The following is a 13352-nucleotide window of genomic DNA, read 5'->3' on the forward strand; positions in this document are numbered from 1 at the left end:
AAATGGAGAATAATTGCATGACTGCCGAATCATACACCAGTGCACTGTATGAACACGTATACAAATGCATGGATCTTGCCATACCCGATAGAACCAAGACGCTCTCCTCCAAAAAAAAAAGCCAATTTGGTGGTCCCCCTGCCATAACCAAACTCTACAACAGAAGGAGGAAACTAATGTGGAATAAGGTAAAGTCCCAAGACTGGAAAAACTCCCTTATCAGCCTCAACAAAAAGTTGAAATCCCTCATCAAATCCTCTAAAGCTAGCTATGAAAACAGAATTTCAGCAGATAGTAAAGACAACCACAAGGCCTTCTATAGCTATGTATAGAATCTCCACAGCAATACCCAGATTTGCTCTGAGCTACTGCACAAATGGTACCTCCTATACTGACCCAACAGATATTGCTAATATACTAGCTGACAGATTCAGTGCCAGCTGTACCCCTCCCCCACAAAGGTCCAATCACAATACCAGCAGATTGCCAGGCACCCAGTATTACTGCTGCACAGGTTAAAACAGCACTCTCCAAGGCCAAGAATACAGCTTCTATAGGACCTGACAATATTCCTGGCTGTGTTCTACATGAACTACAGAGTGAACTGGCATGTCACCTGTGTGTCCTGTTCAATCACAGCCTCAACTCAGGCTTTGTCCCTACCAAATTGTGCACTGCTATAGTCATCCCTTTCCACAAAGGAGGAGCGACTACAGACCCTGGGAACTATCGCCCCATTAGCCTGATGATTCTGATATGCAAAGCTATGGAATACTTCATCATGGTCTTAATAAACAAGGATATAGGGAAACTCCAAACTCTGGATCCTACACAGTTTGGTTTTGTGAAAGGTAGATCATGCCTGCTCAACTTGGTCGACTTCATTGATTCAGTCTCCAGATGAAGGCAAGGTGGTTCATACAGCCTACCTGGGTAAGGCCTTTGATACCATTCCCCACTCAGGAATCATAGAAAAACTCACTATGCTAGGTATAAACCCCTATATCACTAGGTGGGTTGCAAACTGGCTCGCAGATAGAACCTACAATGTGAAAGTAGCTGACTCCAAGTCAGATGCCAGACCAGTCATGAGTGGAGTCCCACAGAGTTCAGTCCCGGGTCTTCTCCTGTTTGGTATCTACTTCTCTGAAGCCCAGGCCAACACGAAGGGACTCTGGAAGACTAAGTTCGCAGATGATTGCAAGATGGGAGCTATTATGAACTCCCCAAGTGAAGTTGACATCCTATAAAAAGGCCTCACTGAGACCAACAACTGGAGTCAGAACCAATGCTTTAAGCTCAATGCCAAAAAATGTGCCATCATCCCCCTTGGGAAAAACCCAGTTCTCTTGAATTTCTGCATCGATGGTAGTCCACTGAACACAGAAGGCATTATAAGAGATCTGGGAACACAGGTTGACAGCAACCTCTCTTTTGACCACCACATTGGCACTGTGGTCAGAAAGTCCTTCTGTGTGGCACATCTCATTACTAAGGGTTTTGCATCCAGGAAAAAAGAGGTCATTGTCTCCCTCTACTCCTCCCTCATTAGGCCAGTCATTGAGTACAATGCCCCATTTGGCATGTACCTCACTAGACACCTGCAACAACTGTAGGGGCCACAAAAGTACCTCACAAAGAGGATCCTAGGCCTTAAGCACATGTCCTACATGGACAGACTCAAAAAACTCCAACCATTCTCTGTCTCACATCGTCTACTTAGAGGCAATCTCTGCTTGACGTACAGAGCCATGTCTGACCCAGATCTGTTAGAAATGCTACATCTAAAGAAATTCCAATTCCTCTGCACCACACGCTCCAGTGACTCAACTTCATTACCATAATCAACAGAACATGCTAGAGGGACAGGTACATAACCCAGAGACTGCCCATGCTATGGAATATACTTCTCACGCATGTCAAGCAGAGCACCTCACTGGCCCTCTTCAAGAGAAAGCTTGATAAGTGGATGGGAAATTGGAAATTCACCCCGGGGTCAATCCAGTGGCTGTACTCAACAGAGGCACTGGTAACTAAGGTTAGGTGACATGATGCCAGGGTAATCCTATGGGCTAGGCTTGTAAAGACACCAGGGCCATTAGCCTAGTACACACCCATGAACCTATGAACCTGTGAATTAGCTTACATCTCTCATTGCACTTTTTAATGACCTGTGCAGCTGAGAATCTAAACGCTATTTGTCTATCCAAGAAATAATCCATGATATCATTTTTAACATCTCCTGAGAGGTTTTGCACCTAGGCAAACCCCCCTCATAACAGCTCCAGTAACAAAAGCACTAGAAATGGCATCAGCAGAACCACAATCACACTTAATACAGTGGGTTGTCCTTTGAGACGCAGAATATACTAGGTTGCACAAAGCAGATTTCTCCTCACAAGAGCAAATGTTCCAAACATATTTCACATTTAGTCAAAAGTGGCAACAACAAATTTCAGCGTATGAGCTCAACAGTTGAGAATGCTAAATCAATGGTTACAGAAGAATACACATTGTCCCCAAATTTATCACAAGTCTTCCCATCCTTGTCAGAAGAAGAGGGATTAGTATTGCCGATATGTTTAGCAGCAGTGGCAGCTGGGTTTACTAAAAGCAACAGCTGCTAGGTCAGATCTGGGAGTAGTTTATAAAGTCTATCTGCTGGCTGTCAGGGAAATTGCAGACTTTGACAAAAACATCCACCAACGCAGACAGAATAGAAGGAACAGGAGTAGGTTCTTGAAATTCCAGTTGTAACAAATCAAAATGATTTCCTGAGGGACTGAGAAACATCACTGTGTTCCCACTGAGATGAATGATTCATTCTAGAAATAGTCTCAGAGTAAGAGAATCATAATTCTGTGGAGATGACAGTCTTTGCTTTCACAATTAGTTTGAGGTTCAAACTCTTGAATCTCTTAAGAAAATAAAGAATCCCATTTCTTTTACTAGAAACAACCATGCAGGAAGGGTCAAGAGCCTGCAAAAAATTCTGAGCCAAGCCCAATAAATGAGTCCTGTCCAGGGAAGTGAGACAGGAGAAAACATATGTTTATTTTTTTTGTTTCTTTTTATCAAGAAAATCTGAATAATTTTTTGTCACAAAAGACTCACCAAGAAAGTACACAGCTTTCTAAATAAGCAGACTGGCATTCCCTGCCTTTTCTCCTAGAAATGGGGTTAGGGGTTGGGAGTTGGCATAATGGTGGGGTTAGGGATAAGGAGCTGGCACAATGCTTAAAGTGTTTACCATGTAGACAAGAGGTACAGGGTTTGATTCTCACTCAGTGAAATTAATGAGGCTTAAAAATGGCTCACAAGGATAGCTAGCCTAATAGTTACCTGTGAACCTAGGAACCAGCAAGAGTGGCACTCCCTTGCCTGCCAAGGGTACTCCAGCAGCTACAGAAGACAGGCTAACCCACAGTTCATGGGGGTATAGACAATATACCAGTGGATCCAAAGGAAAAAAAGATGAGTTGTCTGAGGCACTAGCATTGCTGGCCATAGCAGAGACTCCCACCTGTGGCTGAGGCAATTTTATTAGCTTGCTGTAGTGGCAAAGTCTGCATAATAATCTTTTTTTTTCTTTTTGAGGCTGGAAGGAGGTAAAACAGAAAACCCACTCCATGGTTAAGCAGAAAGAGGTGCCTAACTCCAGGGAAGCCTTGCCGCAAAAGTTAGAACAGGTGAGTAGTAAAAAAGGAACTTTTTCCATGTTAAAACACAATAAACAGCACTATAGACATTTAACTCAGTCCCCAAAAGTAAAAAAAAAAAATGATTTTCTACAATAAAAGTAGTTTAAATTAAGTTTTAACAACATTTTACAGAAAAGTAAAAAATAATGTTCATGTTTAAAAGTTAAAAAAGACACATGTCATTCAATAAATAGAGACATTTTCTGTCAGAAACAATAATGTATACATCTGTTCCTTAAAGGGAACTTATCTCCCCAGCATTGGGGGCCCACTGTTGAGCATTGAAAGCCCACAGAGGAATATTATCTTTGTTAGCAGGAAATCTCTGAAGGTCTTCATGCCCAAACATGACTTTTAGTTAGCTCAGCTGAAGCTCACTTATAGCTTGGGTCCCTGAAAGGTGCCCTGAAACCTTTGGAAGATGGCCAGCTGTTGTACTCCTTAAGGTTGTTCCAGCAATGATCAAATGAAGAGTATCTTTGCAGTCTTATGGTGGCATAAAAGAATAAATAGAATCTCAAAAAGAGTATTTGTCTTGCATCGTTTATCAGTATTTAGCAAGCTAGTTAAACTGTACATATCGGTATACTTTCATAATTGTCACCATCAGCTATTATTATATATGCATACTCCAATACTGTACATTTTATTTACTTTAAATTATCTGATTTATGACAAGGCATCCTGCATTTATATGAATATGGCTTGAGAGACAAATATTCCTTTAGATCTGTTTAGCTACTAAAATGAATAATAGTGAAAATGGTTATTAGTTGCATTCACTGGAAGCACTCCTTACCTTGGAAGATGCCAATGTCTGTGCAGTCACAGAATGGTTCAGGGCCGCAGATAGCACCCCAGCCATGCAAGGCTACAATGCCTTCCACATGTTCAGACCACAAAACAAACATAAAAGAACCAAAGGCAGAGGTGCATCCATCTTCACTAAAGACAAATACATCTCAAGACTGGTCAAACAGTACAACTCCCTAGAGTTACTCCAAGTCCAAATAACTGTAGGTTAAACCCCCTTCCATATCATTGTTAGAACCATGAGAACCACTCTGCCTCCCCTGGACCTACTTGAGTCAATCACTATACAGCCAAACACCTTGTTCATGGGTGATTTCAACTATCCATCCATCAACTGGGAGTCAGATATGAGTACAAACATATTTGCCCTAAGGTTCCTGGACTTTGTTAATACAAATTTTCTGAATCAGATAGTCTGCGCCCCTACAAGGGACTCCAATGTCCTAGACTTAGTACTCACTAACATAGGGATTCTCTGCACTACCCTCTGTGAGTTGCCCTCCCTGGTAAAGTTTGATCATAAATCAGTCTTGTTCAAAGTAACGATCATACATGACCCCCACCCAAGAGCAAAAAGTAAGAAAAGTGACTCAAAAGCAAACTATAGCCTCCTAAGTGATGGCATAAATAGTTTCAACCCCTCTGCTACCACTATCAACAATGATTCCTTTACATAGGTGTACACAAATGCCCTGTATAAACATCTATACAAATGTATAGATTCAGCTGTACCTGAAAGGATCAAAACAAAATCCTCACAAAAAAAACAAGACAAGCCACCCCGGTAGACAACAAGCATGAATAGGTTATACAACAAGAGGAAGAAACTAATGTCCAAGAACAAAAGGGAACTGACTCAGCAGAGGAAGGACAACCTCCAGAGCATTAACAAGCAAATTAGATATCTTATAAAGTCCTCTAAAGCCAATTACAAAGCCAAACTAGCATCCCTAGCTAAGGATAATCACAAGGCATTCTTTAGCTACATCAGAAATCTAAAAGGGAAGGCCCAGCTTTATGCCAAACTAGTAGTGGATGGCACCACTTATACTGACCCTGAGGACATCACCAACCTAATAGATTTGGAGCAAACTTCAGTCCCTTGTCCCCACCAGACATACCCCAAGGCATACATGTCACCAGTCCTGTACCTAGTATCTCCAAGGAGCAGGTCATAACCACACTTTTCATGGCCAAAAACACAGCCTCTATGGGAATGGATAATATCCCAGGCTGTCTACTAAATGGTCTAAAACAGGACCTAGCAGAATCACTTGGCACTCTCCTCAACCACAGTCTAAGTACCAGCGTTGTCTCAACAGAGTAGAAAGCAGCAGCAGTAATTCTCTTGCACAAAAGGCGTCCATCAACTGACCCTGGGAACTATAGAACCATAAGTCTAACTAGCCTCATCTGCAAGGCCGTGGAGAGAATCACCATGGACCTTATCAACAAAGACATAGGTGACCTTCATTCTCTTGACCTGACCCAATTTAGCTTCATTAAGGGTAGATCATGCTTATTAAACCCAATGGATTTCTTTGAGAATGTCACCAAAGCCCTGGTTGAAGGCAAAACAGTACATACAGCCTATCTTGACTTAGTCAGGGATTTTGACACAATTCCCCCACTGCCAGGGCTTTTGACACAATCCCCCACTCAGGCATCATTGAGAAACTCACCCAGCTAGGAATGAACCCATATGTCACTAGATGGGTAGGCAACTGGCTCACTTGACACAACACATACAGTCAAAGTTGGGGTTTCCACCTCTAGCAGCAAACCAGTTACCAGTGGTGTACCACAAGGAGCTGTGCTAGGCCCACTGCTCCAGGATAAACTAGATGGCCTGTGGCTTACCAAGTTCACCAATGACTGCAAAGAGGATGCAATCACTGAATCTCCGAATGATGCTGACATACTACAAAAAGAGCTTAAACAGACAAACGATTGGTGCCAAAGCCCTAGACTTAAACTAAACTCAAAAATGTATTATTATCCCTTTTGCCAAAGGGGAATTCTCCGCAAATTACAATAGTAACAGTATCCTCCTTAGCTCTAACCCTGTGGTGAGAGATTTGACAACCCAGGTTGATTGCACCATAACTTCATTCATCATGTGTCCATAGTGGTTTACTTTGATTAAGTGAAATTACAGTTACCAGAATTTCAAATAAGTGAGATGATTTCAGTGAAAACAATCCACAAAACAAATCACCAATATTTTGTCCAGAGAAACTAACCACTTGGCCACCATGACACAATAAAAAAAAATGACACAAATTAAATCCAGCAAGTGAGGGTTTCACCCCCACACTCCTGTGCCGCCCATACCCCCTAGCTAAATATACCAACTCCAAGATCTCACTACATTGGGGAACAGGGCAAAGTTCACCTTGGTGGCCAAGTAGTTAATTTTCCTTTACAAAATATCAATGATTTGCTAGTTAAGTAGAATAAGTTTTTGCTGAAGTTGCCTCGCTTATTTGAAATATGGGTAAGTGTAATTTCATTTAATCAAAGTAGACCCATCCACAGTAGTAAGGAAGCCTTCTGCATGGCACATCTCATAAGTAAGGGCATTTCATCCAAAGCTAAGGATAACTCCCATGTACTCATCCCTCATGTGACCACTAATAGAGTACAATATCCCCTTCTATATGTGCCTCAGCAGACATGCAGCAACTGGAGACCTCAGAGGTTTCTCACAAATAAAATTCAGGGCCTTCAACACATGACCTACATGGACAGACTGAAGGCCCTGTCACTGTACTCTGTATCTTATAGGCTGCTGATAGGCAACTTGTGCCTGGCCTACAGAGCAGTCACTGACCCTGACCTATGGGAAATGCTGCACATCTGCAAGTCAAATGGGACAAGATTCACTCACTCTAGGGATCCTAACCTAGCCTGCAACATTACCAAGACATGCTGGAGAGACAGATATGTCTCCCAGAGATTGACACTCCTCTGGTATAAACTCCCAGTTCACTTAAAATGAGCTCCTCAATGACCCTATTTAAGCATAATGTAGATAACTGTATGGGAGACAGTAAATTTACCTTGGGGGGGGTCTAACCTATGTCCCTCTTGGATAAGGGCAGTCAGTGCTGATCATAGACTCATGCTGCAAATCTAGATCATACAACTTGGTCAATAAGGGAACAAGGGTATAACATAGATAGGCTTATAAAGACCCTAGGACCTATAGCCTAGTAACCTCCTATGAATCTGTAAACCTAAATGAAAGTTATCAGTCTAATACACACTCTAAACACAGAAGAAGAGGTATAAGAGTGTAACTATTGTTAACTACCTCTTTGTATAGTACACAATGAATGAAAGTCAGGGTTGTAACTTAGAAACTGGTAACAGTAAATATATAAAGTATGAAGGATGAATGCAAATGCATTAAGTGAACTTCTAGAACACAAAAATTCTTCTATATATAAAACATAGCTAGCATGGCTATGAATATAACCATTTAAAAAAGAAGCTGATTTAAACAGTATTTTTTTGTGTGAAATGCAAAATCAGACATATGGATAGATATTTTCATACCTGACATGTTCTTAGAATCCATAGACTCATCTACAATAAAAATATATATAATCAGATCATTAAAAACAAAACCACAAAATATACTGATAATTTGCATTTTTTTCTGTAGCATGCTTGTAGAAACATGGAAAACTTTATGAAACATAATGGATTACATAGCATATGGAAACCACTGTACTCAATAGTTTTAAAGTATATTCTCCAATGCTAATAAATACTTTGAATTATTGTTTTCAAAAGTAAGTTCTATGTTCCTCTGCAGAATAACACATTTTTAACAAGCATTACTGACTTCAAGACTTTACATAAATAAAACTGATTTTGCCCTGCGACTTGCATTTATGTATATCTTAATATTACATCTGCTTTCAACTTTCAGTGAAAGTTGATTAAAGTCTGTGTGTGCATGTGTGTGCGTGTGTGTGTGTGTGTGTGTGTGTGTGTGTGTGTGTGCATATATATATATATATATATATATATATATATATATATATATATATATATATATATATATATATATATATATATATATATATATATATATATATATATATATAAATCTATCTACATTTATCATATATCTCTTTATTTCTATCCATCTATCTATATCTATATACATATATACATATATATATATATATATATATATATATATATATATATATGTGTGTGTGTGTGTGTGTGTGTGTGTATATATATATATATATATATATATATATATATATATATATATATATATATATATATACACACACACATTATATATATATATATATATATATATATATATATAATATACACACACACATTATATATATATTATGTATATATGTATATATTCATATATATATAAAAGTTATGTACTTACCATAATGATAGATCCTTTCTTTCATGTGTGAATGATATGACTTGGGCCCTCAAACTGTTTGTTGGCTCCAACTTGACAGCATCAGTGGTCCAGCCTTGAGCCGCTTAAGAATTTTTCATTCTCATGTACTGGTTCCCTTTGCAACCTCAGATCTAGTTTGATGTCTCAAGTTCTAGGTACCACTATACCACCTGAAGGAGAATCAATACTTTTTGGAACAAAATGGCCCCTCAGATCTCAGAAGACAAGGAAGGGGGATGAAGGGATGATTTTTTATTTGACAGACATGAATGAAAAGATCTGTCATTATGGTAAATACATAACTTACATATCCTACTCATTCAAGCCTTCCAGTCTAACATGTGGCTAAGAATCCTAAGCTACAATCAAGCCAAGGTGGCATCATGACAGGAGACCCTTTAAGACAGAAGCAGCAGAAGATGCTGTAGCCCTAGATCAGCAGTACATTTTTAATGCTTGATGAGGTATGCATAGTGGACCATGTGGTGACTTTGAAAATATTGTCTTGATGGATAGAGTTTTGTTGCTGGCAGCATAAATAAAGGAAATGCAGTCTGATAGTCATCTGAAAAGGGGAAACACGGGGAAACTCTAGAAATTTCCACCACTAGCTTGTTGGAAGCAAAGGAAGCAAACAGCTGAGTATACTTTCTGAATGACTTGCTTCTAAGAAGGTAGAAATGCTATTATTTTCTATGTATATCCAATACATGTAGGGAGTATTCTCCATTGTTTGCATAGTTAGGAAAGAAGACTAGTAAATGAATAGACTACAATTTGTTTGATTCAGAAGCCACCTTGAGAAGAAAGGATGGATTCTTCCCAGAGGTGACCTATCTTTGTGAAAAACTAAGGAAGGAGGAAGATAAAAATAAAGAATGGAGTTCTGAAATACGTCTGGCTCAAATGATGGCTACCAAAAGAATATTTTTTTCCATGAAAGAAACTTTAGTTCCACAGAGGAAGCTGATTCAAAGGGAAGCTTAGTCAGAGACTCCAAGACTAGGTTAAGATCCCAAGGCAGAACCAGATCTCCGATCGTAGGCCTAAGAGAGAAGTCTCCTTTGAGAAAAGCTGTACAAAATTTATGGGAAGCTAGTGAACATTCTTGAAACCCAGCATGAAAATTCAAAATATCAGCCAGCTGTACTTTAATCGTAGAAACATTAGAACCAGAGCTGAGCAGAGTAGCTAGAATATGGAAGATGTCTGAGATAGGGGCTGAAAAGGGGTTGATGTTCTGCAGGTAGGCCCAAGAGAAAAATCTCTTCCACTTACTATGATAGACTCTATGGAAAGAGTCTTTCTTGGATGTTGTGAGGGTTCTTATTACCTCCAAAGAGAAGGATTTATTATTGGACATTATTGGAAGTGGAGAAACAATGCAGTCAGTTTTGAGTTGTGAAGATCCAGGTGAAGTTTTTCAAAGGGGCATGAGATCAGATCATGGACTGGATCCACAAGCCAGAACATCTCCTTGAGATGAAACTCCAGAAGGGGAAATATGTCAATCTGGGCCAGAAGAGGGTATGCATATGACAGCTGCCTTGTACTTTACTCTTTTCTGTAGAAATCTCTGCATCAAGAGTAGAGGAGAACAAGTATATAGAAGCCAAGGAAGCCATTGCTTAGACAGAGCATCCATTGGTGACTGTCCTTGAGTATGAATTATGGCAAAGTAGTTGTTGCATTTTGTGCTGTTGGGGGGGGGGGGGAGAAAACAGATTCCAGCAAGTAGTGCCCCAGCAACTGAAAATTTGATTGGCTACTACTGGAGTGAGAGACCAATCGTGAGGCATGAGAAGAGATCTAATCCTGTCATCTAGGCAGATGAGTACTCCTAGGATGTGTGTTGTTAAAAGAAAATGGTGCAAGTTCATTGCTCACTGTCAAACTCTTGCTGCTTCTTGACACAGCAGATATGATCTGGCACCCTCTCATTTGTTGATATAAGCACTGCTATGTTGTTTGCTTGCATATATATAGCACTCTCTGAGCTCTGGGGAAGGTAGTACTTAAGTTCTTGCAATATAAGATCTGCCTTCAACTCAAAAATATTTGAGTACTGGCCTCCTTATCTGTCCTTAGACCTTGGACCTTTTTCCCCCTCATAATCCCTCCCAAACCCAGACAGAATGAATCCGTGGTTAAGAATGCTACTGCAGCAGAAGTTAGGAAAGGTTTTCTGGAATAGACCACTGGAGATTGTAATCACTGGTTCAAGTGTTTCTTGCATGAGTCTATTATTATGACAGTTTTGGTGAGAGGATGCATGCACTATGACCACTGAGCCTGAAGTAGACATTGCAAAATGCTGATGTGAAAATGTGCAAAGTGCACCATTAGGATCGATCATGCTATCAGATGTAATATCCTGAGAATTAAAGCTTCTGTAGGAGAGGGGGTATGAAGTAAAGACAGAACAGATGACTTCAAGGTCTGAATCCTTCTTGAGGCATGGAGACTATGGAGTGAGTAGTGTTCAGATGACACCCTATAAATGTGATTCTTTGAACAACATGAAGCTTGGACTTCTGTAGATTTATTGATAGTGCCTGGCCTCTGAAAGAGAGTCCATCACGGGGAGAGCTAGGAGCCAGTCATCCAGGTATGGAAAAATATTTTACCTCAAAAGTCACAGATAGGCTGCTACAACCACACATATGGTGAACACCCTGAAAGTTGTGGAGATTCCAAATGTCAGGACTCTGAACTGGCAATGAGTGACTTCTATCCAGAAGCAGAGTAATCTTCTTGACTCTTTAGCATTGTTAATGTGGAGGTAAGCAACATGGAGATCCAAGAAGAGCATTCATTCTTTCACCCCAAAACAGGGTAGAATTGATTGCACTGTGACTATTCTGAACTGGGTCTTCCAGGCAAACTTGTTCAGTAGGTTGAGGTCCAGAATGGGCCTGAGGTGATGAGTTTTCTTTGGAAACAAAAAGATCTTCAAATAGAATCCCAACCCTCTCTGGTCTGTTTCGACCTCTTGGATGTCTCTTTTGGTGAGAAATGTATATATATATATATATATATATATATATATATATATATATATATATATATATGTATCTTTTTCTGACAATTTTGTCTGAGTGGGTGGAATGTCCAGCAATGGCTTGCTGGGATGGGTGGGCAGTGTTTGGACAAATGGTATGGAATAGCATCTGGATATTATCCTTCTGATCCATCTGTGTTGCATGATGGCATGCCACCTGCAGGGTAGAGCCATAGATGACCCCTGACTATCTCTACAGTATAGCAGTTGGGCAGATCTTTAGGGATGCTTTGGTCACCTGTCAGAAAAGTATCCACAACATCCCTGGTTAAGCAGACACCCTTGGTTTCTGTGATTGTGTCCATTGAAGGGTTCACCTCTACCACAAGCACTCCTGCCAGAAAGTGAGTTAAATTGTTGACTTTTTAGACTTTCTAAACCAGAGTTAACAAAATCCTTTTTGGTTTCTGCTTATGATCTCAGAGGATCCTTGAACTTAACTATGATAGCAGAAGGGTCTAATTGTCCTGCTCACAATTTTGCATCTTTTACTTCCCTGACAGGCCCAAAAGGGAAGACCCATTGAATGGGACATTTGTGAAAGATGCTTTGAAGTGATTCACAAAATCATGCAGGTGCAACCATTCATAGCGCTCATCACTAAAGCATTCATGTCTGCCCTGACAGTTCCATCTGCTGCATTATATGTGAGGAAAATGAAGAAGATGGTAATATGGGACATGATCGGCAAGGTAGTTTCTTTTTGTTTTCTTGACTCGGAAGTTAGGGGGACATTCAAAGTAGATAAGACTTATTGCATCAAATTTCTTTGAGATCTAATCATATGTGTGTGACATAATTCAGTGTTTCTAATGCAAAGGTCCCTGAAGCATATGTCCACTTCCCAAGTCTGTACATTTCCATAGACTCCTTGTTGGGGTGATGAATAGAAACCATTTATTTATTTAACATTTGTTTACCAGGGAAGTCCGACTGGGCAAGTTGCCCATTGTCAGTGGAAACCTGGGGAGAAACTCCACATAACAACATAATAGTCAGTATTTTAAGCAATAATGAAACAATCACACACACATGCCCAGAGATTCCTCAATTTTGTCAATGCAAATGCCCTGGAATGGCTAGTCTATAGCTCCACAAGAGGTGATAATATCTTCGACTTGGTATTAACCAATATGAGTAACCACTGCAGCATCCCTATAGTATCATTCTCCCTGGTAAGATCCAACCATAAAGTGGTCACTTTCGAAGTCACTATCTCCAACAACCCCCTTCTAGTTAGGAACAAACATAAAAACTTCTCCAAAGCTGATTATAGCCTCCTGAGGGATGGTATAAAAAGCTTCACAGCACCTCCCCCCTCTGTAGG

The 13352-nt window shown here is 40.0% G+C and overlaps 1 protein-coding gene across 1 annotated transcript in view; it reads right to left on the minus strand.

The window, feature by feature from the left end:
* LOC122815696 (mucin-19-like) overlaps positions 1-13352 on the minus strand; it is a 1162279-nt gene that overhangs the window by 129845 nt on the left and 1019082 nt on the right. Inside the window, exon 29 of the mRNA XM_044088411.1 lies at positions 8076-8105. Coding sequence (XP_043944346.1) covers positions 8076-8105 — 30 coding nt within the window. The remainder of the gene's footprint in view (positions 1-8075; positions 8106-13352) is intronic.

This window comes from Protopterus annectens, chromosome 11.part0, assembly GCF_019279795.1.
Source record: "Protopterus annectens isolate FY-2018-M chromosome 11.part0, PAN1.0, whole genome shotgun sequence".
Classification (NCBI taxonomy): Eukaryota; Metazoa; Chordata; order Ceratodontiformes; family Protopteridae; genus Protopterus; species Protopterus annectens.